Source organism: Nycticebus coucang, chromosome 1 (assembly GCF_027406575.1).
Source record: "Nycticebus coucang isolate mNycCou1 chromosome 1, mNycCou1.pri, whole genome shotgun sequence".
Taxonomy (NCBI): Eukaryota; Metazoa; Chordata; class Mammalia; order Primates; family Lorisidae; genus Nycticebus; species Nycticebus coucang.
This window is the reverse complement of record NC_069780.1, coordinates 40,697,621-40,722,158: the sequence shown is the minus strand read 5'-3', so window position 1 is coordinate 40,722,158 and position 24,538 is coordinate 40,697,621. Positions and strand designations below refer to the sequence as shown.

Here is a 24,538-nt window from a genome sequence, read left to right as displayed (position 1 = left end):
GCTTCAGGATCCTTTGGTATCTTACTGTTTTTTAAGAGGTTACTACAATTTTAGAAGCAGTTGGCTAAGGTTAATATGCAAATTAATCTGCTGTGCCTGACTGAGTATAATGGTACTTGGCCATGAGGACGGCCATACGAAGAAGTCAAGCTGAAATTTAAAATTCACAAAGTGGGTATTCCAGAGGATAATTGAAAATTGACTGCAATTAACTTCATGCCTGTGTTGTTTTAATGATTTGTTTCTTAAACTTGGCTTATAAGAAGTCAGATATGTGGGGGGCTGTTGTGAATATCTGCCCCATTCAAAGCACTGAACCTTATCAGAGCTGCTGAGAAACAGCCCCCAGATGTTACTTTAAAGAAAGGGAACCTCCAATTAAATAAGAATAATCCCATTTGCTCTACTTCTAATGCTATATTCCTTATTAAATTGGCTTCAAGTTTTAATTCCCCAAGGAATCTAAATAACGACAAAAGCTAAGGGTGAATTTGAACTTTAAGTCTATTTCAATTCAACCAAATGATAATATTCATTTATTCATTTGTCTAGCAACTGAGAATGCTTCACATGTATATTTAGATTCAGTAATGTGAGTGAAGCTTGTATCCCTGCCTCTTTATTTTTATCTTAGCTTTGTGTGAACAAATATATAATTAATGCTGACTTCCTATTTTAATATCGTCTTTGTCTAACATTGTGTATTTTTTCTCGTGACGATTGCTGGCAAAGATCTCTCATACGCAGTGTTTTCAGTCTATTCGTTAGCTGAGTTATAAAAGTGTAGCCTAGTCACAACTATAGCAAAGCAATTTGATATGTTATGAAAACAATATAATTTATTTCTTCTCTCCCCCCCACCCCTTTTTCCTTTCAGCTAAATATCAACAGTGCCACTTCTGCGTTCTTTGTTCTCAAGGCCCCTGGAAGGTGACCCGGGGCCGTCCTCTCCTCCTCTTCATGCATGTTTCTGAGTGCATGAAGTTGTGAAGGTCCTACCTGGAATGCATATGTGATGCATCATCTTATCATCTGTTCCTTCCTATACATTGTTTACACTTCAACTCTGGGGATGTTCCATGCAATTAAACTACTGTTGGCAAACAATAGGGGGAGGTCAGACAAAAAATTCCACAATATTCCTAGTACAACTATTCATCAAGTTTCTCTGTTTATGCCAAGACTTAACAGACTTAAAAACTATTGTTTTCTGAATGACAGTTTGTAAGAGAAATGTAAATTTTTTAGAACTCTTTGCTGTTAATCTGTTTTGGCTTGTTTGTTTAAAAAAAAAAAAAAGAAAGAAAGAAAAAGGCCAAAAAAATATATATCTTCAGTTTCCTGGTGTGATCCTGGTAGAAATGGGTGATTCTTGGTTGAAAGCTTTGCTGTCTAACAGTTAAATTGGGATGCTATGTGGGCAAAATCCCCTATGAATGTATAAGCAAGAATCAGTTGGTTTGCCAGATAGCATCTAAAGCCATGCTGTTTTTGGTCAAACTATGTAAACAGGAAAAATTCACCTTATTTACAAGTTTGATCACTTAGGATATACTCACACTGTTTTGGTGAATTTTCTGCATTGAGTATCGTTTTCTTTCTCAGATCTGTGTTCTGTTTCCTTTATATCCTATTTCTTTGTTGCTTTTGTTTGCTTCCTATTTTATTTTTCTTTTGTCCCATTCTTTTCTTATTTTTCCATTTTTCTTTTTTTTTTTGGACAAAAATATGAAAAGTGAAATTAGCGTAATGAAGGTAAAATAAAAATCAAGGCCTTTGGGGAGTAGCTAAACTAGCACTTTTAATTATCTTTAGGGCCACAAAAATCTTGTCAAGATGGTCAAGGCTTTTAATGCTGCGGAGGCTCTAGTTTGGACTTGTGTGTCCTAATTAGGATGGAGGTAGTGGAACTATTTAAACTTAGTGGTGAAAGCAAATACCCTAAGCAGTACTCCTGTAATCGCAATTGATGGGAACAGTTGCCAGGGCATGCTGAGTTGGTAGGAGCAGGGTTTGGGGCAATGCACTGAATCCCGCCTTGTGACCGCTCCACTCCTCCCTCCGCCCCCCACCATCACTAGCTGCTTTTCTAAAGTTAGAGAAGCTATGAATGTTTTCCATCCTCATAAGTGTTTTGAACTTGATCTTTGTGACTTGTGCTTTTTTAGCTTCTGTCTTGAGTCACAGTATCATTATCTTCCTCTGAGGAGTTAGGATTTTCCAGTTTAAAACAAAAAAGAAAAGGGAACTGTCCTGGGTTTTCTTTGTGCTCTCATTTCTTTGTCGATTGAATTCCCATGAGGCTTTTTTCCCTCCCTGAGATGCTTTATAGTGCATGGAACCCCCATCAGCGTTATTTTAATGATAGTAATTCACAGTTTTCAGAAGCCTATTTTTAAAGCGGAAGCAAAAAAGAAAACAATACAAAGCAACCCTCCCTCTTCTCTCTCCTACCACCTTGCTGTGTTGCTTACTGATCACCTTAGATGTTACCGCTAGTGGATGTATGATAGATGGGTTGAAGCTTTTCTGATAATTATTACACAATTTAAAACAATATATATTTAAAATAAATATATACAGTAAATTTATTGAGCCATGTTAACCTGCCAATGAGATCTGTGAAAAAGTAATGGCCTCATTTTTCCCTTTTTAATTTCTTTTACCTTTTTGTGAAGCGGCTATACGTGGCATACATGTATTTTAAAATAAGTAGGTCTAGAGTGGTTTCTTTCCTTTTTTTTTTTTTTTTTAGCACATTGAACTTAGCATGTGGTGTTGAAGTATTACTGTAGATCAAGTTTGTCTTCCGCACTAAGATGTGAGGAAATTGTGATTAGTTCTCTCCACCACAGTTGAATTACACCTTTATTATCTTATATCATTTTGAAACACTGCAGTTTACCATGGGACACTGTATATATTTCTTGCCATAATGGTAAATGACTGATTGATATATTTAAGAGTTAATAAATTTGTGATTTCTGCTGACAATGAGTCCATCTTTATTTCTTAAGAGGAGGTGCTGTATTTCTGCATGCACGGTGCTGGCCAGTGCCAAGGGCAGCGGCTCCTTCTACGGTCTCCTTTGGTACATAACAGTTTGCTCTGGATGATATTGCCCAGTTAACGGAGCAGTGCAATGGTTTCCCTGGGAAAATTTTGCCGAGAACAAAGTAGTTAACAAAGAAGAGCCCTAAAAGCTTCTGGATATATGCCCTCCCATCCACCTTCATATGGCTGCTAGGACTCCGTTTTCTAATGTCACCCTTCAGTGTTATCATGTCCGCACATAGGCATAGTCTGCCACTGCGCAGCTTGAACTTGAACATACAGAGGTACTGAGCTCCTTTCAGTTTGATAAAAGCTCCACACTTTCTCATGTGCCTGTTTATGTTGTTGTGTTCCTAGAATGTTCTTCCTCCATTTCTTTACTGAATTCTTACTCGTTCCTTGAGATTCCATCTGGAGTCTCATCGCCTCCAGCAGACCATCCTAGGCCCGGCTCCCGGCTCTGCTCTTGCTTTCTCGGTACCTCCACAGTACTTTATCTACACCTCTCCTGCCAACCACGTTGTGCTCAAAATGTATTTTTTTTTTTTTTTTTTGTAGAGACAGTTTCACTTTATGGCCCTCGGTAGAGTGCCGTGGCGTCACACGGCTCACAGCAACCTCCAACTCCTGGGCTTAAGCGATTCTCCTGCCTCAGCCTCCCGAGTAGCTGGGACTACAGGCGCCCGCCACAACGCCCGGCTATTTTTTGGTTGCAGTTTGGCCGGGGCCGGGTTTGAACCCGCCACCCTCGATATATGGGGCCGGCGCCTTACCGACTGAGCCACAGGCGCCACTCCAAAATGTATTTTTATTTGTGTCTCCTCTACTGCAGTACAATGTTTCTATGGGCCAGAAAGGTATAGTCACCATTGTATCCCTAGACCCAAACCAAGGCCTGGAAGGGAGATATTATTAATAAATATTTGTTGAACTGAGGCCAGACTGCAATTGGAAACCTCAAGGTGTACTCAGATAGTCCTCGATTTAATGGCTCTGTCACCATGATCCTGACACTCTGAGCAAGTGGCCTCTTCCCTCCGAACTTCACTCTCTAGAATGAACATACCACTTAATAAGGAAATTGTGAGGATTAGAAAGAATGAGTGTATATTGCCTGGAATAAATATTTTATAGATATTCAGTAAGTGGCAGCAGGTATGACTATTCTAATCACTGATATTAATACACCTGTTGTTATTTTTCCTTGGGGGGGAAGCATACATCTATTGTTTTGCCAGGGGCTGCTTTCTTTATGTAGGTATGCTGTTATTGCTAAGGATAGGCTTGTATTCAAATGTCTCAGCAGGAAGATGAGATAGTGAGAGAGTCACCTAGCTAAAAGTAGGAAAAATGAAATGGAGTAAGCCAGTATATTCCAGGAAAATTTTCAAGGAGTATGAATCTTAAGTAACTGAAATTTTGAATCTCTACATAAATAAAAGAATTACTTGTAATTCTTTGTGCTCTCATTTCTTTTTCAATTGAATTCATAATTATGAATTAAATGTACCCATTTAATACATAAGGTAAGTATGGAAGACACAACTTTTGAGTGATTTCATTAAATAAAATTCTACTGACTTCCACAAACATTTCATGGTTTTTGTGGTCTCCTTTGTCAGACAAAACAAAAGTGAGAATCTATGAAAAGTTTATAGTGATGATGAGCATATGAGGCTATGTGTCCGTGATCTTATGACGTAGCAGTCATATACCACCCTGGCCTGAGACAGCAGCACAAAGTATTTACACCATTCCTACTTTTCTAACAGAGAAAAACAAATCTCAAAAGTAATATGAAATGTTCTCTCAAAGACTGGAGTAGTAAATGATAACACGTTAAGCACTAATTTTACTCTAGAGGAATTTGCATCTTAAAGGCTTTTACTGCTTTAGAATGGAAGTTGAAAATGTCTGATTTATCCATAAAATATTTTTATCTGTTTTTTAGTAAGTCACCAACATTTTAAAATTGGATATTTTATATAAAAGTCATAATTTCTGGCTTCATTAATTTGACAAATTATAAGTATCTGCCCAACTGTGTTTGCTATGGCAAGGGAGAAGTTGATGGCGTCTTCTGGAGGTGGGCAAGTCCTCCACCTTTCCCCACACACACAAATGCTTCCCCTCTTTAAGTTTGCTATTCGCTCCTGTGGACACTGGACATTTAGACTTCTTTCATAAGGTCAAGGAGCACCACTGTTGGCACTACAAGCCCCACTGGATGGGTTTGGGCATTTTGGTTTGGGGAGGGAGTGCTCTCAGCATCCCTCAAACCATACTACTTCGTCAGCCAGCTTCCTGTGGGGCCTCTGCAGCTAAAATACTTGGAACTATTTGGACTTCATTTTAACAAGAAAATGCAGATCCGCAAAAATAAACCCAAAACACAAAATTTTTCTGTGGTATTTATTACAGTAAGATCAGCTGCTATTTTCCCATAAAACGAGTTTGTTTTGTCCCATTCTCAGAGTTCTGAATGGCCAAAAACTGTCAGATAGTTTTCATTGTTGACTATTTTAAAGGCAGTGCCAGGAAAAGTGGTGAGGTATTTATACAAACTCTAGCAATTTCTTATTAATAAACAGATGCTTCAGGGCTATAGTGATTTGCCATAAGGCCTGACCCAGTTGCCAACACATAGTATAGTCTGGGCTTAATCTAAGTTAGCTCTTTACAAGCCCTTTAGAACTTAACTGCCTCACTCTTTAGACTTTCTCAATCACACGGAAACCCACAGCCGTGATGTGGTTACATCCACTTTTCTGCTGGAGCCATGTTCATGTTCCTACGGCTGCACGTAGCTGAGGAAAGAACGTGGCTGACACGTACGTTATATATTCATGGTCATTCACCTCCTTCAAATGGGTCTGTAAGGCTGCCTGGGAATCACACTTCCCTGGTCTATTCCCTGTCCTACTCCTCTACAGACTTTTGCAGACTTGTCTTTACTTTCACTGCCTCCAAGACTTTGTCCCCTCCTCCTCCCTCAGGTGAAGACCTTGCTTCCTACTTCACTGCAAGAGATGAAACAATCTCAGCATTTCTGTGAACACCCTGTCTTCTCCCCTATTACTGCAACTAAATAGGTCTCACATTTGACAAAGGCCAGCACTTGTAGTTAGGCACCAGATCCCATCTCCCTCCCACCTGCTCACAGGTATTGCTCTAGCAACACCTCCCCCACTTTCTCATTATAAATCATTTCCACTATACTAGATATCCCCACCAGTGCCCCCCCCCCGCTTGCCTCCACTTGCTGTCTGCAATTTCCCTTCTCCCATTCTCTCTTAAACCCAATCATCCTTACCCTCCATAAGACAGTTTTTCTTCAAGTCACCAGTGATCGCCATGTTGTTCAATCCAAGGGTCAATTTTCTGTCCTCATCTTACTTGATCTTTCAGCAGCATTTGGCAAAATCATCCATCATCTCACTCCTGAAACAAAGTCTTCTCTTGACTTGCGGAGAATACAACTTGCCTGATTTTCTTCCTAATCTTCCTAGATGCTTTTTCCCAATTTCTAACTGGTCCCTTTTCATCAACCTGACTTTCACATTTTAGAACTCTGCCTTTTTTCTATCTTCATTCCTTCCCAGAATAAATGCATTTAATCACAATGTCTTTAAGTAATGTTCTGTTTGCGACAAGCTTTTGTCTATCTCCCTGTCTGGAGTGCAATAGTGTCCTGATAGCTCGCTGCAACCTCTAACTCCTAGCCTCAAGTGATCCTCCTCCTCTGCTTCCTGAGTAGCTAGACTACAGGTTTATGTCACCAAGCCTAGTTAAGTTTTGTATTTTTTTTTTTTTTTAGAGACAGAGTCTCACTTTGTCACCCTCGGTAGAGTGCTGTGGTGTCACAGCTCACAGCAACCTCCAGCTCTTGGGCTTAGGCGATTCTCTTGCCTCAGCCTCCCGAGTAGCTGGGACTACAGGTGCCCGCCACAATGCCCAGCTATTTTTTGTTGTTGTTGCAGTTTGACAGGAGCCAGGTTTGAACCTGCCACCCTCGATATATGGGGCTGGCACCCTACTCACTGAGCCATAGGCACCACCTGTGTTTTGTATTTTTTGTATATGGGTCATGCTCTTAGGCTGGTCTCAAATTCCTGGCTTCAAGCAGTCTTCCCATCTGGCGTTCTCAAAGTGCTGGGATTGTAAGTGTGAGCCACTGTGCTCCTCCCTAGAAGTCATTCTTAATTCCTCCCTTTCTACTTGAAACCCTGTCACCTTTAAAATGCAGGGTGGACATGAAGGCTACCAACTGGGATTGCAATTGCACCTGAACTTTTAGTCCACCCTGTATAACCAGACTGTGACCACTTCTCACAATATACCCTCTCTCATTCCTTTGAACCAAATCGCCATCATTTTGCCTATATTATTGGAATATCTTCCTACCTGTTCCCTTGGCTTCTGCTCTTGTTTGTCCATTCTCAACGCAGCAGCCAGAATGAACCTGTTAATTTTAACAGGTTCATATAAGCCAAAGCATGGTACTTCTTTGCTCAAGGCCACCCAGTAGTTTCTATTTTGACTGACGGAAAACACAGTGAATTCTCAGAGGGGCCATTGATTTCCTGCCTGAGGTGGTTCCCACTTGCCTTTCTCACCGTGGTGTCCTGTGAACACGCCAGGCCTGCTCCTGCCCAGGGTCCTTGCTTACTGTGCCCGAAGCACTCTTCCTCAGAGATCCAAATAACTGGCTCGTTCACATTCTTTTTCCTTATAAAATGAAGGCACCTTCTTTGTAAAGCCTTCACTGATAACTCAAAGATTTCAAGCTCCCTCTGCCACTAAACCTCCCCCCCTGATGTTTTTCTCCTTGACACTTAAATACTTAACATACTGCTTTCCTCATTTTACTTATTTAGCAGTCTTCTCCTCCCCTAAATTATATATACTATGAAGGCAGGGCATTTTATCTCTTTTGTTCACTGATGTATTCCTGGCTCCTAGAAGTATCTGGAATATGGATGGTATGTGCTATAAATATTTGTGGCTAAGTGAATAAATGAATTAGTTGCTCTGATGTTTTACAGTTGGAAAACCTTATGCTTCCAGCACGTGTATGAGTAATCCCAAGGGTTATAAATTGCCAGAAAGAAAAAGGAAGAAAGGAAAGAAAGAAAGGAGGGAGGGTGGGAGGCAAGGAGGTAGGTCTGCTGTAGCTAAAGAACAAACTTGGCCACCATTGCACAAATTTAGAACTTTTTTAGGCTGCAAGAAATAGAATAAATTCCAAATACTTTAAATAATAAGGAAGATACATTATTTCACAGACAAAGAGGTGGATGAGTCAGCTCCGGCTATTTATTTCAGTGACTCGACAACATCAAAAAGAACCCAGGTTGCTTCCATTTTTCAGCTTTGCCTTGCAAGGTGCAAACCTTATCCTCCAGGTTAAGGGATTTCGTGGTCTAAAATGCATCACTCAGTTTCTAATGTCAGGTCCAGACAGGATGGCAGTGGCTAGAAGAAGAGTTCTTGTTCTTTCTCCTCCACATCTTCTGCCCCGCAGCAACCCAGTTGGCCAGAATATGGATCACACGGCATATCCTATGTGGCTCCCAGTGAGGACCTGACCTTGAGGTAGGCAGGGGCAACTTTGCCTCAGACCATGGGTGTTGGAGAAGGGCGGATACCTGACAGAGCCTAGACATGTTGTTTTTTTTCAGAGTCCAGCGTGCTCACCATTACACCACGGAACCTCTTTAGCATTGCTTTTTTTCAAGAAAGACTTTGGGATCTAATATTGCCCGGTATAATAAGTATCTAGTGACAGGGATAACAACCCCTTTAAAAGAAGAGTTGTTAAAAAAAATTAAAAAACTGTAATGGAATGAATTATTATTTTCTTTAAACTCTAAACTACAACCACTGCTGTATTCTCTCTAGCTCTGTGTTCCCGACATGCCCATCCTGTGCTGGGTCATTTTCTTTTTTTTAATTTTTTTTTTTTTATTTTGCAGTTTTTGGCCGGGGCCAGGTTTGAACCCACCATCTCTGGTATATGGGGCTGGCACCCTACTCCTTTGAGCCACAGGCACCGCCCAGTGCTGGGTAATTTTTCATCACATAGCTCTTGGGCCTAGAAACCTGTAAACATTTCACTCAGTTTGCTGTTTTTTTGTGTGTGTGTTGGAGTGTTTTTGTTTTTGTTTGAGCTAGGATCTTACTCTTTCATTTGGGCTAGAGTGCAGTATTGTCATCCTAGCTCACAGCATCTCATACTCTTGGGTTCAAGTGAGCCTCCTGCTTCAGCCTCCCAAGTAGCGTAGTTGGGAGCACAGGCACCCACCACCACATCTGGCTAATTTTTCTATTTTTTGTAGAGATGGGGCATGGCTCTGGTTCAAGCTGGTCTTGAACTCCTGGTCTCAAACAATCCTTCCTCCTTAGGTTTGTTCTAGGCCTCACTCAGTTTAAAATTCTTGTAGGAACTCCAGTTTGAAGAAGGGTCCAATAAGCCATGTCTGTTTCCTGCCTCTCCTTCCTATCCAGAGGGGCCTTCACTCTGCCCTAACTTTATTGAAAGTATGTTTTAAAAACAGAGTAAAGACTACTTGGTGCCTAAAAACACCTTTACAGACTAACTTCCTTCAGTTCCGCTTGCCTTTTTTATTACTGTGCATAAACAAAGAAAGAAAGCAAGGGGTGGCGGGTTGGCAACCAAGTAAACATCAAGTATCTTATCCACAATCCGCCCACTTGATTCTGCCTGACAAAGTGAACAAAAGAACAGGCAATTAATTCATGGATGGAACCTGTTCCTCCATGGTTTGAAGAAACAGCTTGCTGCTGTGTGGGCAGAGTGTTTAGCTGAGTGATTGGTGACGAGGTGGTATCGCGGGCAATGTTGGTCTTTGTCAATATTGTCCTGGCTCATCACTGGTGACTCAGAGACATTTTCCACTGGAGATGTGGCTGGTTAATCACCACACTCTTACAAAAGCCTTCATCTTCAGAATTTACCTTCACTTCACATTTGCTTTTTAAATCTTGTCATGAGCACCCTTTCACCCTCAACCAAAAGAAACTCCATAGTCTCTCGCTCAAACTGTGAGGAAAGAGCGCCCTTCTGGAATACGGCTAAGAGGACTGATTTAAAAAGAGACAATCAAGTTTACAACCCTGCCTTCCTCTCTGTCAGTTTACAGGAAAATTGGCTGATCCACTCTGCAAAGGATGAAAGACTAAATATATGCACCCATGTATCATTAAAACATATGAAGGGGTACGTGAAAAGTGGCAATTTGAGGAAGAGGCATTTTGCTGGCAATTAGAGGTAATGAGTGGAAAAAAGAAAAATAGAAGGAAATTTCCTTAAAGGCAAGAAAAAGGAACTAAAGAAAACACCAGCTAAGTGCCTACTATGTGACAGGAAATACTGTGACAAAAATGTTCCTGGAAGGAGAGAGCCCCTTTCCCAGAAGATTGCAGCTGTGGTCTTACAGCCGGCTGCTAACTTGGCTGCACCACCGGATGAGGGATTAGTTCTTGAGCCAGCACTTTGTTTTCTGAAGACTTACCGCACACACAGGCCCTATTCTGGGGAGAAGCCGCACTTGCCCGTGGGAGACCTTTCACCATCAGTCCATTGCTCACTTCCCGTGAGCCATTCTCAGAGTCCGAGGCATTGAGGCTGGAATGGCTTCCCGGGCTTGCTCTATGTGGTCTGGAAGCTGGTGCTGTGATGCCACTTGGCAGGAAAGCTTGAAAAGGAAATGAGGGAAGGAGGGAGCCAGGGAGAGAGAGTTTTGAAGCTCCAGGTCTCAACAATGAGAAACCTCAATCTCTCTCTCTCCTCTGTTTTCTTTTGAGATAGAGTCTCACTCTGTCTCCCTGGGCTACACAGCCATAGTGCTATAGCTCACAGCAACCTCAAACTCTTAGGCTCAAGAGATCCTCTAGCCTCGGGCTTCTGAGGAGCTGCAGCTACTTTTTTCTATGGGGGGGGGGTCCTCACTCTTGCTCAGGCGGGTCTCGAACTCCTGAGTTCAGGTGATCCAACCGCCTCGGCCTCCCAGAGTGCTAAGATGATGGGAGTGAACCACCACACCTGGCCAAGTTATTTCTCTTTCAGGTTAATTCCATCGTTGTACTCCTCATTCTCACCTTTTTAAAAACTCACATGTCTTAAAAGCATGAATACACACACCCTCCAGGAACAAGTATAAATTCTTCTGCACATCTGCCGACTGCCTCACAATCATCGGCAGCCTCTCATTCTAAGTGTGTGGGGTTTCTTTCCCATCTCCCTTCTAGGTTACCAGAAAAGCTAGGGAGCACTATATTATCTTCAATGATTATTTCACGAGAGAGATTCTGAAATGCTGAGTATCTTGTATTCACATTATTCTTAATCTACAGAAAGAAAAAGGGTATGTTCTGTTCTGCCAGTTATATAAATGCAATAAAAACAAGTTCATACTAAACATTCTCTCCTGCAACTTCCTTTTTCACATAGCATATAATAAACACATTTTATTTCTACAAAGATGCTTCTGCAACATTACTTTCAGTGTCTCCACACCAATCTGTTTATCTAAACGATACACAATTTATTTCATCTATCACCTATTGTTGAAAACGTGTGTTTTTTCCTTATTTCATGCTATCAAGAATAAGTGGTGAACATTCTTGTAGCTAATTATTTGCACAGACACTTGATTATTTCCTTAGGGAAATTTCCAGAAGAGAAAATCCTGAGTCATCCATTCAATTTTAACCTCCCCCAGTTATGATTTAGAAGGTAGAAATTACCAGAGAGATAAAAGTATATACTCAAACTCACTTAGTGGCAACATTTTATCTCAAATCCCAGTTCCCTCACTTCATGTCCAGTAGTTTGCACTGTTCAATCATCTGCAGCTTTTTCAAGCCACCATGCTTGACTCTGGCAGCAAGCACAAGGCGGCACACGGGATTGATTACAGAACACTGTTGCTATTCATGTTGCCAGTCATGGCTCTAGCCTGGAGACACTGTTTTGTTTTGTTTTTTGTAGAGACAGAGTCTCACTGTACCGCCCTCGGTAGAGTGCCGTGGCGTCACACGGCTCACAGCAACCTCTAACTCTTGGGCTTACGCGATTCTCTTGCCTCAGCCTCCCGAGCAGCTGGGACTACAGGCGCCTGCCACAATGCCCGGCTATTTTTCTGTTGCAGTTTGGCCGGGGCTGGGTCCGAACCCGCCACCCTCGGCATATGGGGCCGGCGCCCTACTCACTGAGCCACAGGCGCCGCCCACACTGTTCTTAACTCATTTTATAGACCTGATTACCTTCTTCTCCAGATGGTCCTAGCCATGGACTTTGCTACTGAGATTTCTGTTTTAGTTATTGTATTTATTCACTTCACTTTGCATTTTAAAATTGACATACCCATTTCCCAGCTATCATTTAGGTTGTTCTTAGTTATTATTTGAGCAGGGCAGTGTCCCAGAAAGTTCTGACAGAGTTACTCAGCCTGGATTACGAGTTTCAGGACTACTGTCAAGACCAGAGAGGAAGACATGAGTACTCAAAATGATCCATTTTCCTTTTTTTTTTTTTTGATCCATTTTCCTTTATACACGTAACTCCTGCTTAGCTGTTATTTTGCTACAGTGGTATTAACAGAAATACAAGAAGAAAGAAAAAATAAAAGGATAGGTTTCATTTTCAGGAAGACCAGGTAAATAAGTATAGCGTGTATAGGTGCTATCCAGTCTAATAGCGAATCCTGTAAGAAATCCTAAAATATGGAAATAAAACAGCTATTTATTTAAAACTAGACTATTCTCATTCATGAGTTTAAAAGTCTACTTTTAAATTCTAGGATGAATTTATGAACCATATAGCACTGAGTTCTCAAAAATTTTTGTTATAGAAAAACTTTACTATCTTTAAAAATGATTGACAACCTCATAAGGCTTTTGTTCACATAGGATATGTTTATTGATCTTTGCCATTTATAAAACCAAATCGAAAAAGTTTTGGACAATATAAAAGCATATTGTCTGTTAGCTGTCAGAGCAATGACACAGCACACATGATAAAGCCTCTGGAAAACTCCACTGCACACTCGTGAATGTACAAGAATGAAACAAGCAATTAAGGCCTCGTGTTATAATGAAAATAGTTTTGATCTCATTTTCAAATCAAGGACCCTCAGGATGCTTGTGAGTCACACATTAAAACCTTGACTGGATGAACTAAGAATGAAGTTGTCAAGTAACTCATCAGAACTGTGCACCTGGTAATGTTCTTAATGTTTTAACAACTGGAGACCATTTGGAATTTGCCCTCCCCCAATACATTTACAACAATGGACAATGAACAATGGTTTGGATATTAAATTGGTAATTCAATGTAAGATGAGAAGAAAGTACATGATAAATGAAAAATAGATTTAGACAGAAACAGGCAGGGAAAAAATAGCCAAATATAGTAATTGACTGTATGATTATGACATTTGGAGCCTGGCATATAGGTGGAGAAGAAGCCAAGATCTAAAATGAGTTTAAGTTAACCAAGACGGAGTGTCAGGAACTCACAGGATTTACCCTCCTGCGTATTGTCCCTCGCTCCCTCTTTTTTTTTTTTTTTAGGAGACGTTCTCATCCTGTTGCCCAGGCTGGAGTACATAGCCCACTGTAACCTCAAATTCCTAGGCTCAAGCATTTGTCTAACCTCAGCCTCCCAAATAGATAGCTTTTTCTTTCTTTCCTTTTTTTTTTTTTTTTGTAGAGACTGGTTCTTGCTATGTTGCCCAGATTGGTCTCAAATTCTCCAAAGTGCCTCAGCCTCTCAAAGTGCTAGGACAAAAGGGATGAGCCACCATACTCATAATAAAATAATTCTTTAAAAAGACAAATATTTCAGAGATAAGCTTTGTAAAAAAAAATTGGCAAAATAATGGTTTCCATACATTGACTATCAGGTACCATAGGACAGTGATCTCTTTGAGATAAGAAATGAGGTGAGCACTATGATTACTCCAGCATCCTGTCTGGAGAAAATTTCCAGCCCACAACTCAGAGAGGATGAAATCCAGGCATTACTCAGTTTTGAGTAGATGGAGAGAGAGCAGAGAGGTCAAGGCAGCTAGGCTTCACAGAACAATGTACCAAAAAGGAGAGAACTATTGTGGAAATTTACAGTAGAATGCTGTGGAAATTTACAAAGGATTCTCCTTTACTCTTCACCTGAGTACCAGTTCGCAAGGCTGAGGAATAAACACCTGAAAGTATTAAGGCAAAGATCTGTGGGGCTCATATGAGCCTACAATAGCTTGTGGTCTCACACAGAGTGGGAAATATTCATAATTCACTGGGCCTGGGATAGAGTAGTCAAAAATGTATTGTCCTATAGTGCAAGAAAATTATCCCCAGACTAAAGGCGTCTCTGATCCCACATTAATAAATATTAAAATCAAATCTCAAAAAGGAACAAACTACTATATTTCCAAGTGATTCAGCCCAAATTTAAGAATAATTTACAGACAAAAAGAATAACTTTCAGGAGTACGAAATATGCATCAATAAATAAGATAAAAGTTACTATGTCTGGCATCTAATCAAAAATTATCTGATACGTAAAGAGGCAAAAAACATAAACCATAATGAGGAGAAAAAATAATAGAAGAAACAGATCCAAAGAAGAAACAGATGATAGAATTAGTAGACAAGGACATTAAAACAGTTATTATAGTTACATATCATATGTTCAAGAAGATAGAGGAAAAATTTGAGTATATTAAGTAGAAATATTTAAAAAAATATATGCATTATACACACACACTCTCTTATATATGTATGTATGTGGAGAGAGAGAGAGAGAAAAGGGAGAACTCCAAAGCTAATTTTTAGTTATGATAATTACAATTTCTGAGATTAAAATACACAATGATTAGATTAATGGCACATTTGACACTATAGAACAATTAGTGATTTTACTGAAACTATACAAAATAAAGCATTGAGAAAAAAACTGAAAAATTTTGAGGAGTACATTGGTGTGCTATGGGAAAATTTTAATAACCTAATAAATATGCAACTAGAATTCCCATAAAAAGGGAAAATGGGATAAAGTGAAATAATATTTGAAGAAATTGTTGCCAATGATTTATCAAATTTGGTGAAAAACACAGCCCACAGATTCAGAAACTCATCAACCCCAAGCACAAGAATACAGAGAAAATGCACCAAGACACATCATGATCAAATTGATAAAAAAAAAATACAATCTGGACACAGCAGCACATAGTCCCAGCACCTAAGAAGGATAAGGAGGGAGGATCACTTGAACCCAGGAGTTCAAGACCATCCCAGGCAAATATACCAATTGACTATATGAATGTGACAACATAGTGAGGCCCCATTTTAAATACACACACAAGGCTGGGCGTGGTAGCTCACATCTCTAATCCTAGCACCCTGGGAGACTGAGGCAGGTGGATTGCTGAAGCTCAAGAGTTTGAGATCAGCCTGAGCAAGAGTGAGACCCTGTCTCTAAAATAATAGCCAGGTGTTATGGTAGGTGCCTGTAGTCCCAACTACCCAGGAGGCTGAGTCAAGAGGATCACTTGAGCCCAAGAGTTTGAGGTTGCTGTGAGCTATGACACCATGGCACTCTACCAAGAGCATCACAGTGAGACTGCCTCAAAAAAAAAAAAAAAAAAACCCACTCACACACATGTTAAGACACTGAAAAAGAGAGAACATTAAAAGCATCTAGGGGTGGGGGAAAACACATTATATACACAGGGATAAAGAAAAAAAAAAATGACAGCAGATTTCTCATTGGAAACAATGCATACCAGAAGACATTAGAGCAGCAAAGGATTAAAGAGTACTAGAAATGCTAAATGTAAATGCTAAAATAATATTTTTACAATCTTGGTGATTGTAAATTGAGCAGCAAATCTAGTGCAAATGTCCTTATGATAAATGTTTTTTTTTTCTTTTTCCTAACATACTGAATTTTATTATAATATTTGTCAGTAATTGCCATTCTGGATTGATTTGTCTAAGTTTACCATGTGCTTTTTCACTATTTAAATTTCTTACTTTTTAAAAAAATTCAAAAAAGTTTTTTTTTAGTTACTAATTTTTATTATATTTTCATTTTGGCATTCCTCAGAAAATATCTTCTGTAAACATGTCACCTTCAAATATTTTTAAATACTCTGTATTTCATCAAAAAAAATTTTATTTAAAAGATTTTCCCTTTTCATCTATTTCTATTAAGGTATGATTGATACTGTATATTCTCTCTATGGGTTCTTTCTAGAATAGTCTTTCTTCCAAATCTGTTTGTTCTTTTATTCTTTTTGAGACAGAGACTCACTATGTCACCCTTGGTAGTGTGCTATGGTGTCACAGTTCACAGCAACCTCCAACTCCTGGGCTTAAGCCATTCTCTTGCCTCAGCCTCCCAAGTAGCTGGGACTACAGGTGTCCACCACAACACCCGACTATTTTTTCTGCAGTTGTCATTGTTATTTAGCTGGCCCGGGCTGGGCTCGAACCCGCCAGCCTCAGTGTATGTGGCTGGCACCCTCTCTCTGAGCTACCCGCGCTGAGCCTATTTGTTCTTTCATTTCTAAATCTTTCTCTAGTTCTATCTTCACATTTCTGTTTTTCTAATTTTTATTTGTGTTGTTTTTTCATAATTGTATTTTTTTCTATATTATTATAGCTTATTTTATGCCACTTTATTTTTCTCTTGGCACGCATTTCTGTCATGCTGTATTCAGAGATGTCATTTTGCTCCTTATTTTGTACCTAGTATAACTTTGTATGAGATTTAATCACAGTTGTTTTCTGTTGTTTATTTTTACATAAAGTTAATTTTGCTGCAACTATAAGGAAAAGTTTGGCCAGGATAGCTTTTTGAGATTCATAACTTCCAATCTTCCTCCTATCTTGGGTTTGTGAAGTATTAAATAATGTGTTGTACTTTCAGAGACTTCCGGGCTGTTTTTCTCTCATCAGCTATTATCCGAAGCTTCTTTTTCCTGTGTCCTTATTATTCCTGACCGGTTCAACCAATGTGGGCTTTTGTCCTGAAATGGCCCTTTTGGCTGGTTTCTCTCAAGAGTTCACAGGCCCAGACAATATGTTCTTGAGAACTGGAGCGTGGCAAAGACTCTGTTTCCGTTAGTGCTTTCAAAATTAGCCCAATGTGCTTCTAGACCCTGCCTTTTGCAGATATGGGCTTTTCCTATTCTCAGGTCCATCACATGCCCAGTTTTTTCTTTTTACTTCCTCCCACACAGATGTTTGTACCACAGGAGTTTAGAAAAGGAAAATGTTTGACCCAACCAGGTCTTAATTTTTGGTTTATAGGGATGAAAGTCTACCTAATTTTGTTACAGATATTTTCGGTGTTTTAGTGTCATTACTAGCATAACCCATTTTGTGTCTGTATATAAGTGTATTTATTTATTTATTCTGACCGGAGTATTAGAGGAGATTAAATATCTATGCTGGTTATATATCACACAAAAAGCAGAAGCAATAAAATGAAAAAATAGATAAATTGGATTCTATCAAAACTAATAAAAACTTTCGTGTGTTACAGAACGATATCAAAAAAGTAAATAGACAAACCACAAAATAGAAGAAAATATTTGCAAATCATATGTCTGAGAAGGGTCTAAGATATAGAGTATTTTTTTTATTGTTTCAGATTAATTGAGGGTACAAAGAATTAGGACATAATGTTTGCCTTTGTTAAGCAAAGTCCCTCTTATAATTGTGTCCTGCCCCCAAGAGGTGTGCCATACACCCGAACATTGTGCCCCTTAAGTGGGAGCACACCCATCCCCTCTCTTGCCCTCTCCCTGTTCCTTCATTCTCCCACTTCCCACCTTGAATTGATTTGAGTTTTCTTCTTATGTGGGCATGTATTAGATACTCTACTGGCTTCATATTGGTACTGTACATTGGATTCTTGCTTTTCTATTCTTGTGATACTTTACTAAGAAGAATATGTTTCAACTCCATCCAGGTTAATATAAAAGCTGTAAAGCCTCCATCTTTTTATGGCTGAATAGTATTCCATGGTGTGCATATACCATAATTTTAAGCTTGTTAATCCATTCCTGGGTGGGTGGGCATTTAGTTTGTTTCCACGTTTTGGTGATTATAAATTCAATAGCAATAAATGGTCTAGTGCAAATGTCCTTATGATAAAATGATTTTTGTTCTTGAGTTCTTTGAGGATTCTCCATTCTTTATTCCAAAAAGGTTGCATTAGTTTGTGGTCGCAGGATACAAAGTATATTAAAAAAAAGAAAAACTCTTAGATTTTAATTATAAAATGAGAAACAATCCAATTAAAGAAAGACTAAAGATTTAAATAGACATTTCTCTAAAGACATTACAAATGCCCAATATGCACATGAAATAATGCTCAGCGTCATTAACCATTAGGAAAATGCACATCAAATCCTGACAGACCATTGGATTCCCACTAGAAAGTTCAGTTATAAGAAAAACTGAAAATATCAAGTATTTTTAAGAGTGTGAAGAAATTAAAATCCTCATGCATTGAAAATATATTTACACACAAAACCTCACACATTATTTTCCACAGCAGCAATATTTATAATTGCCAAAGAGTGAAATTAATCAAAATAGTCATCAATCAATGAATAGATAAACATAATATAATATATTCAAACAACGAAATATTATTCAACCATAAAAAGGAATAAAGTGCTGATACATGCTGCGATATAAATGAACCTTGAAAACATTATGCTAAGTGCAAGGAAGCAGACAGAAACTGACAAATTACAGTATGAGTTAATTGATATAAAATGTCCAGAAGAGGCCAATTGATAGTGACATAAATTAGATTAGTGGTTTCCGGGGCATATCTTGAGAGCAGACTTGGGAGATATAGTATTTTAAATATTCTAGAATAGTCCTTTATAACTTCAGATGTATACAATTATTCCTTAAGAAACTTTTTCTAACTAATTAATTTTAAGGCACAGCTCTAAAGCAAAAATGTTTTAGCTGATGTGTTCAAATGGAAGATTATATGCAAGCATTCCATGAGTGAGAAAAAGAAGATGAGCTGAAGAATGAGGATGAGGAAATAGCCAAAAGGAAAAAAAAAGCAAGTTACAGAAAAATGCATACAGTACATTAATTATGGAAATGCAACAAAAAAGCCAGACAATGTTATATAAGTTAATATATGTGAAATGTGAATTTAATGCACACAAAAGTATAAAAATTTACATTAGTAGGATACATACCAGACTCATGGAAGTGGGGAATAGAACCAGAAAAGGTGATCAAATAGAACTTTAACTTTTCTAAAATACTTTGGTTTGTTTAAAAATAGAAAAAGGAAATACAGCAAAATGCACCCCTCTGAGCATATGTTTACACAATCTTTACCGCAAATCAATGAGGCAGTATTATTATTATTATCTCCACATGATAAGTCAGGCAACTGAAACCCACAGAGTCACCAAAGAACATAGCAACGTTTCTCATTCAGAGAGGGATGGCAAGTCTGGAGGCTGGCCCCAGGTCTAGACTCACTCTTACGTTAGTTTGAATTATTGAATTGTTTATTTGATTTGGAAGAGGTATTCTATAAAAGTGAGCAGGGAACCACTACAGGATATGATGGAATTTGGTGCCAAGAGTGCTAGGTGTTTTGTTTGTTGCTTGTTTTAAGAAGTGGGGGAATGCGGTATGTTTATAAACTAATGGAAATAATACTGAAGGCCAGCAGAAGGTGATGATGACACAGGAGTGGGAGGGGACAATTGCCGTAGCCAAGTCCTCAGGAAGGGATGGAGTGCAGTGCCCCAGAGAAGAGCTGCCTTAGAAGAGAATGAGGGAAAGCTTTCTGTGCAGCAGAGGCAGGTGGAAACTGTAACTCACTACAGACAGGGAAGTAGGGTTTGGGCTGGACAAAGTGGAATTGGAATGGGAAGTCAACTGTCCATCTTAGTACGAAGTTGAAGGAGAGAACATTGGACTTTTGAGGAGAAAAAGAGAAAAGAGAGGTAAAAGGGAAGTAAAGAACAATGAACATGCTAGGGCAGTGTAGTTGCATTGATAGGTAGCTCTGAGAGCACGCTAGGGTTTGTGGATGCAATTTTTAAAATGAGACAAGTCAGCACCAATGCAATATTTTCCTACTGCCATGCTCATCACTTGGGTACTGAGAGTCAGCAAGTCAATAGTTGGATTTTGTCAGGTTAGGCAAGGCAATTATCCAAGAGCACAACTGAGTCGGTACATATGCTTAATTTTTGAAACATTAATTAAAGTTTTCCAGCAGGAGTAAAGAGGATATTCAGGTAGATGGAAGAAAATATGCAAAGCTATGAAAGAGTGAAATGTCATAGTGCATTTGGAAAACTACATGTGGTTTTGTGTCACTGGAGCAGAAAGTGGATGCACAGGGTAGAAATTGAGAGGAAGTGCTAGAGAGATTGGTGGCTTAGTATTTCCTGCTTGCAGGGAAATCTATACATATCAGATAGAAAAAGGTATGCATTGTTATATCTGATAAGAACATCAGAATGTACTTATAGGTTATAGGTAGCAACTATTGAAGGTCTTAATTAGAAGAATGACTTGGTTTGTTTTGTGTTGACAGAGACCACCCTGGCAGCAATGAGGAGCCTATATTGGAGTAGGGCAAGACTACATATGTGGATTTTGTGGCCAGCAAAATAATAGGCCCCCTCCCAAGAATTTCCACCTTTTAATCCTCTGGATCTAAGCATATGTTACCATAAAGAGCCCTCCCATATATGATCAAGTTAAGGATCCTGAGATGGGTGAATTTTCTGGGTGGGCATAGGGGAATCACAGGGATCTTTATAAGGGGAAAATGGAGGCAGAAAAGTTAGTGGAGTCGTGACTACAGAAGCAGAGATAAAAAGAGAAAGCATGCTATCTGAAGATGCTACAGTGTTGACTTTGAAAATGGAAGATGCCGCGTAATGCCGGTGGCCTCTAGAAGCAGAAAAAGGCAGGACAATTGATTCTTCCTGAGAGTCTCCAGAAGACACACATAAACAGCCTATCCAGAACCTTTGTTTTAGCCCAGTAAGACTTCAGGACTCAGGACTGTAGGAGTTGCTGCAAGCCACTAAGTTTGTGGTCATTTGTTGCAACATCAATAGGAGTTCAACTAGGAACTCATTATGGTATCCTGGTGAGTGACAGAGACTCCTGAACAATGATGAAAACAGCAAATTCACTGGGTAAATACTGGAGATATGAGCATAGAAAATTAGTATTCTGGTGTCCAAATCAAAGGGAATTTGCTCTGAAAGCAGGGATGTGACTCGTTTGTCACCATAGATCATTCTTCTCCTTCCAAAGTACAACGTTAGTACCAGAAAGTTGCTATTTGGCAAAAGACCATGTGCCCCAGTCCCATTCCAATTTGTGGTCTTGTGCCCAGTTCTTACGAACAGAATGTGAACGAAAATGCTATGTCTCACTTCTGAAGCCAAAGACCTTAAAAAGTAGGTGTGTGTTCCTTACTCCCTCATCCTCATCCACTGGGTAGCATAAAGGGTTCCAAGGTTCCAGGTAGCAAGGGAGCCTTGGGGTTCAGAACCACAATATAAAAGGAGGTCCTCAAGTTTTCACATGGACGGTCATCTGCTGACCAGGAACATCCACATAGGCCTGTTTGCAGAGCAATATATAAAGTTCTGTTTTATTATGTCACTGATTTGAGGGATTTACTTATTTTTATCCTAAAAATCGCTAATGCAACTGGGATGCTGCTTTAACAGAATCCTAAAATATGTGCCATTGTTGAGTGAATGGCAGAAACTGATGTAGGAGTTGGAAAGAAGGAGAGTCATGCTGTGCGGCGGCAATAGACTTGACTGACAACAACAAAGGACCTGCTAAGCTTGTAGCTCTAAGTTAGAATGTTGTTTGTGTTAGCTTGTTCCTGGCCATTTTAACAAGTTATTAGAAAAAAAAGATGAGCTCAGGCATGAATTAACCAGTTTGCAAGCAAAAAGGAAAGAGAGTAAAAGAACCCTGCTATTTGGAATTTTGCACAATTGGAAAATCTGCATGATTCTACAAATCAAACATTAATAGATAAGACAAAAAAGGGCTTTAAACAAGAAAGCTTTCTACTTTTCTTAGTTAAATAAAGTAACTCAGTTCTGGAAGAGAATTCAGATTAAGAGTGTTTCCTTTCTTCCTAAACCTATTGTTTCCAATAGCTTTCATAGAAGCACCAGTAGATTAAGAGAAAGGCGAGGGATAAGAAAATGAAGAAATAAAGCAAGCCTAAGAATGATATCTTGGAAAAAACTTTTGTTATAAAGTTTGGGAGTGTAGAACTGCCTGTAAACACATAGAACAGTGACCTGCTAAGTTTTGGAAGGAGTTTGTATTACCAAAGAATCCACAATCCTGAGCAAAAATACTGTTGAATGTTTTAACATTATCCTCAAGGCCCACAACTTGCACAAACAAAAACTCAGTAGAACCAAATAACTTTCTCCAATGTCCACCCCAGTCATGGCCTTTGAGGATATTGAGCAATCTGCAGCCAGGTAGGACAGAGAACAATGGGCTAAGGACTTCTAACAGAGAGCTGATTTGACAGCTAGTCCAGGATGAGTTCAACTTTGCCAGGGACCAGTGATTGCTGTGTGACTCCCAGTCTTTCTTTCCATTGTTGATTTCCCCAAATGTCACGAGACACACATAAACAGTTAATAAAACAAAACTAAATATTTTAGAATTTAACTTCAGTAAGATAGAACACCATCTTGACAGAGGAGCAATCAGAAATGGGCTATTTATAGGGTTTTAGGTCTGGGATCAATTGGTGTAAGGCAAGTCATTCAAGATGGAGAACGGTTTGAGACAGAGCAAAGTGGAAGTAATGTGATGTGATAGTTTTAGACTGGTTGGTCTAAGTGAAGGAAAGGTTTTGAAGCAAAGCCTTTGTAAGTAACCCATTGTTGATAAATGAGCTATTTACTTAAGCGAGAAGGCTATTGTGTCTGAGGGAAAAAATGGTCTATGGAAATGTCCTGATGCAAACCATGAAGTTATGTCATGATTTACAGACTTGTCTTTCCCCGTGAAAATTTTGTTGGAACAAGCAACAAAGTTGTGGCCCACAATATTTATCTAAATCCTATTGACACACAAGAACAATTCCCCTTCTTCTTGCTATCCTGTCCATGCTCCACCGTGATTTGGTGTCAGAGGGTGCCTTTTAAGTCAAATGTGGCCAAATCATGAGGTGCCACATCCAAGCCTGATGAAGAGAACTGCTCTTCACTTACAGATCTAGGATTTTGAAGATGTAGTGACTGATGGGACTCTTATTTCCCTAAAAACAAAGTAGGCGTATTCTGCATTCAGAAAGAAGTTTGCACATGGCTATAGGCTGCCCAGTTGGGTACATCATTTGGAAACACTTAGCTGATCACCAAAATTTTGTGCTTTCTTGTGGCAGGTGGCTATACTCCCAGCTACTTGGGAGGCTGAAAAAAAAAATTTGTGCTTCCCTTCATTCTATAGAATCATCATTGGAAATGAGGTGCCCAGTTAATGATCACATTTCCCAGTGTTCTCTGTGACCAGGCAGGAGCCATGTGACTAGTCCCCAACAATGTGAATAGGATGTGAGTAGAGATGACATGGGTCACTTTCAGACGTAAATTTTGTACAGTAGGTGTGCTTTCTTCATTTTCTCTTTCTCCACTTGACACTGAAAGCAGGGTGCTTTAGAACTCTAGCACAATGCAAAACCACAGACGAAGGACCCCTGGGTCCCTGTGTCCACATATAGAATGTTGTCTGGAGAGCAGAGCTGTCACGTTGGTTGCCAGGTGTGAGAAAAATCAACTTCTAAGCAAACATCACCCTGATACCAAAACCAGGAAAAGACCCAAACAAAAAGGAGAATTTCAGACCAATCTCACTCATGAATATAGATGCAAAAATTCTCAACAAAATCCTAGCCAATAGATTACAGCTTATCATCAAAAAAGTCATTCATCATGACCAAGTAGGCTTCATCCCAGGGATGCAAGGCTGGTTTAACATACGCAAGTCCATAAACGTTACCCACCATATTAACAGAGGCAAAAATAAAGATCACATGATCCTCTCAATAGATGCAGAAAAAGCATTTGATAAAATCCAGCATCCTTTTCTAATTAGAACACTGAAGAGTATAGGCATAGGTGGCACATTTCTCAAACTGATTGAAGCTACCTATGACAAACCCACAGCCACTATTTTACTGAATGGAGTAAAACTGAAAGCTTTTCCTCTTAGAACTGGAACCAGACAAGGTTGTCCTCTGTCACCTTTACTATTCAACATAGTCCTGGAAGTTCTAGCCAATACAATTAGGCAAGACAAGGAAATAAAGGGAATCCAAATGGGAGCAGAGGAGGTCAAACTCTCCCTCTTTGCTGATGACATGATCTTATACTTAGAGAACCCCAAA

General features: G+C 39.4%; 1 protein-coding gene across 11 annotated transcripts in view; it reads left to right on the top strand.

Moving 5' to 3' along the window:
- The window catches only part of CAMK2D (calcium/calmodulin dependent protein kinase II delta), a 309,028-nt gene extending 306,037 nt beyond the window's left edge, over positions 1-2,991 (top strand). For all 11 annotated transcript variants that reach the window (XM_053571046.1, XM_053570732.1, XM_053570532.1 and 8 more), the window contains one exon: positions 878-2,991. Coding sequence is in view for 2 of the 11 variants with exons in the window: in XM_053570767.1 (XP_053426742.1) it covers positions 878-881 (4 nt within the window). In the remaining 9 variants the exon portion in view is untranslated. The remainder of the gene's footprint in view (positions 1-877) is intronic.
- The last annotated feature ends 21,547 nt before the right edge of the window (positions 2,992-24,538 follow it).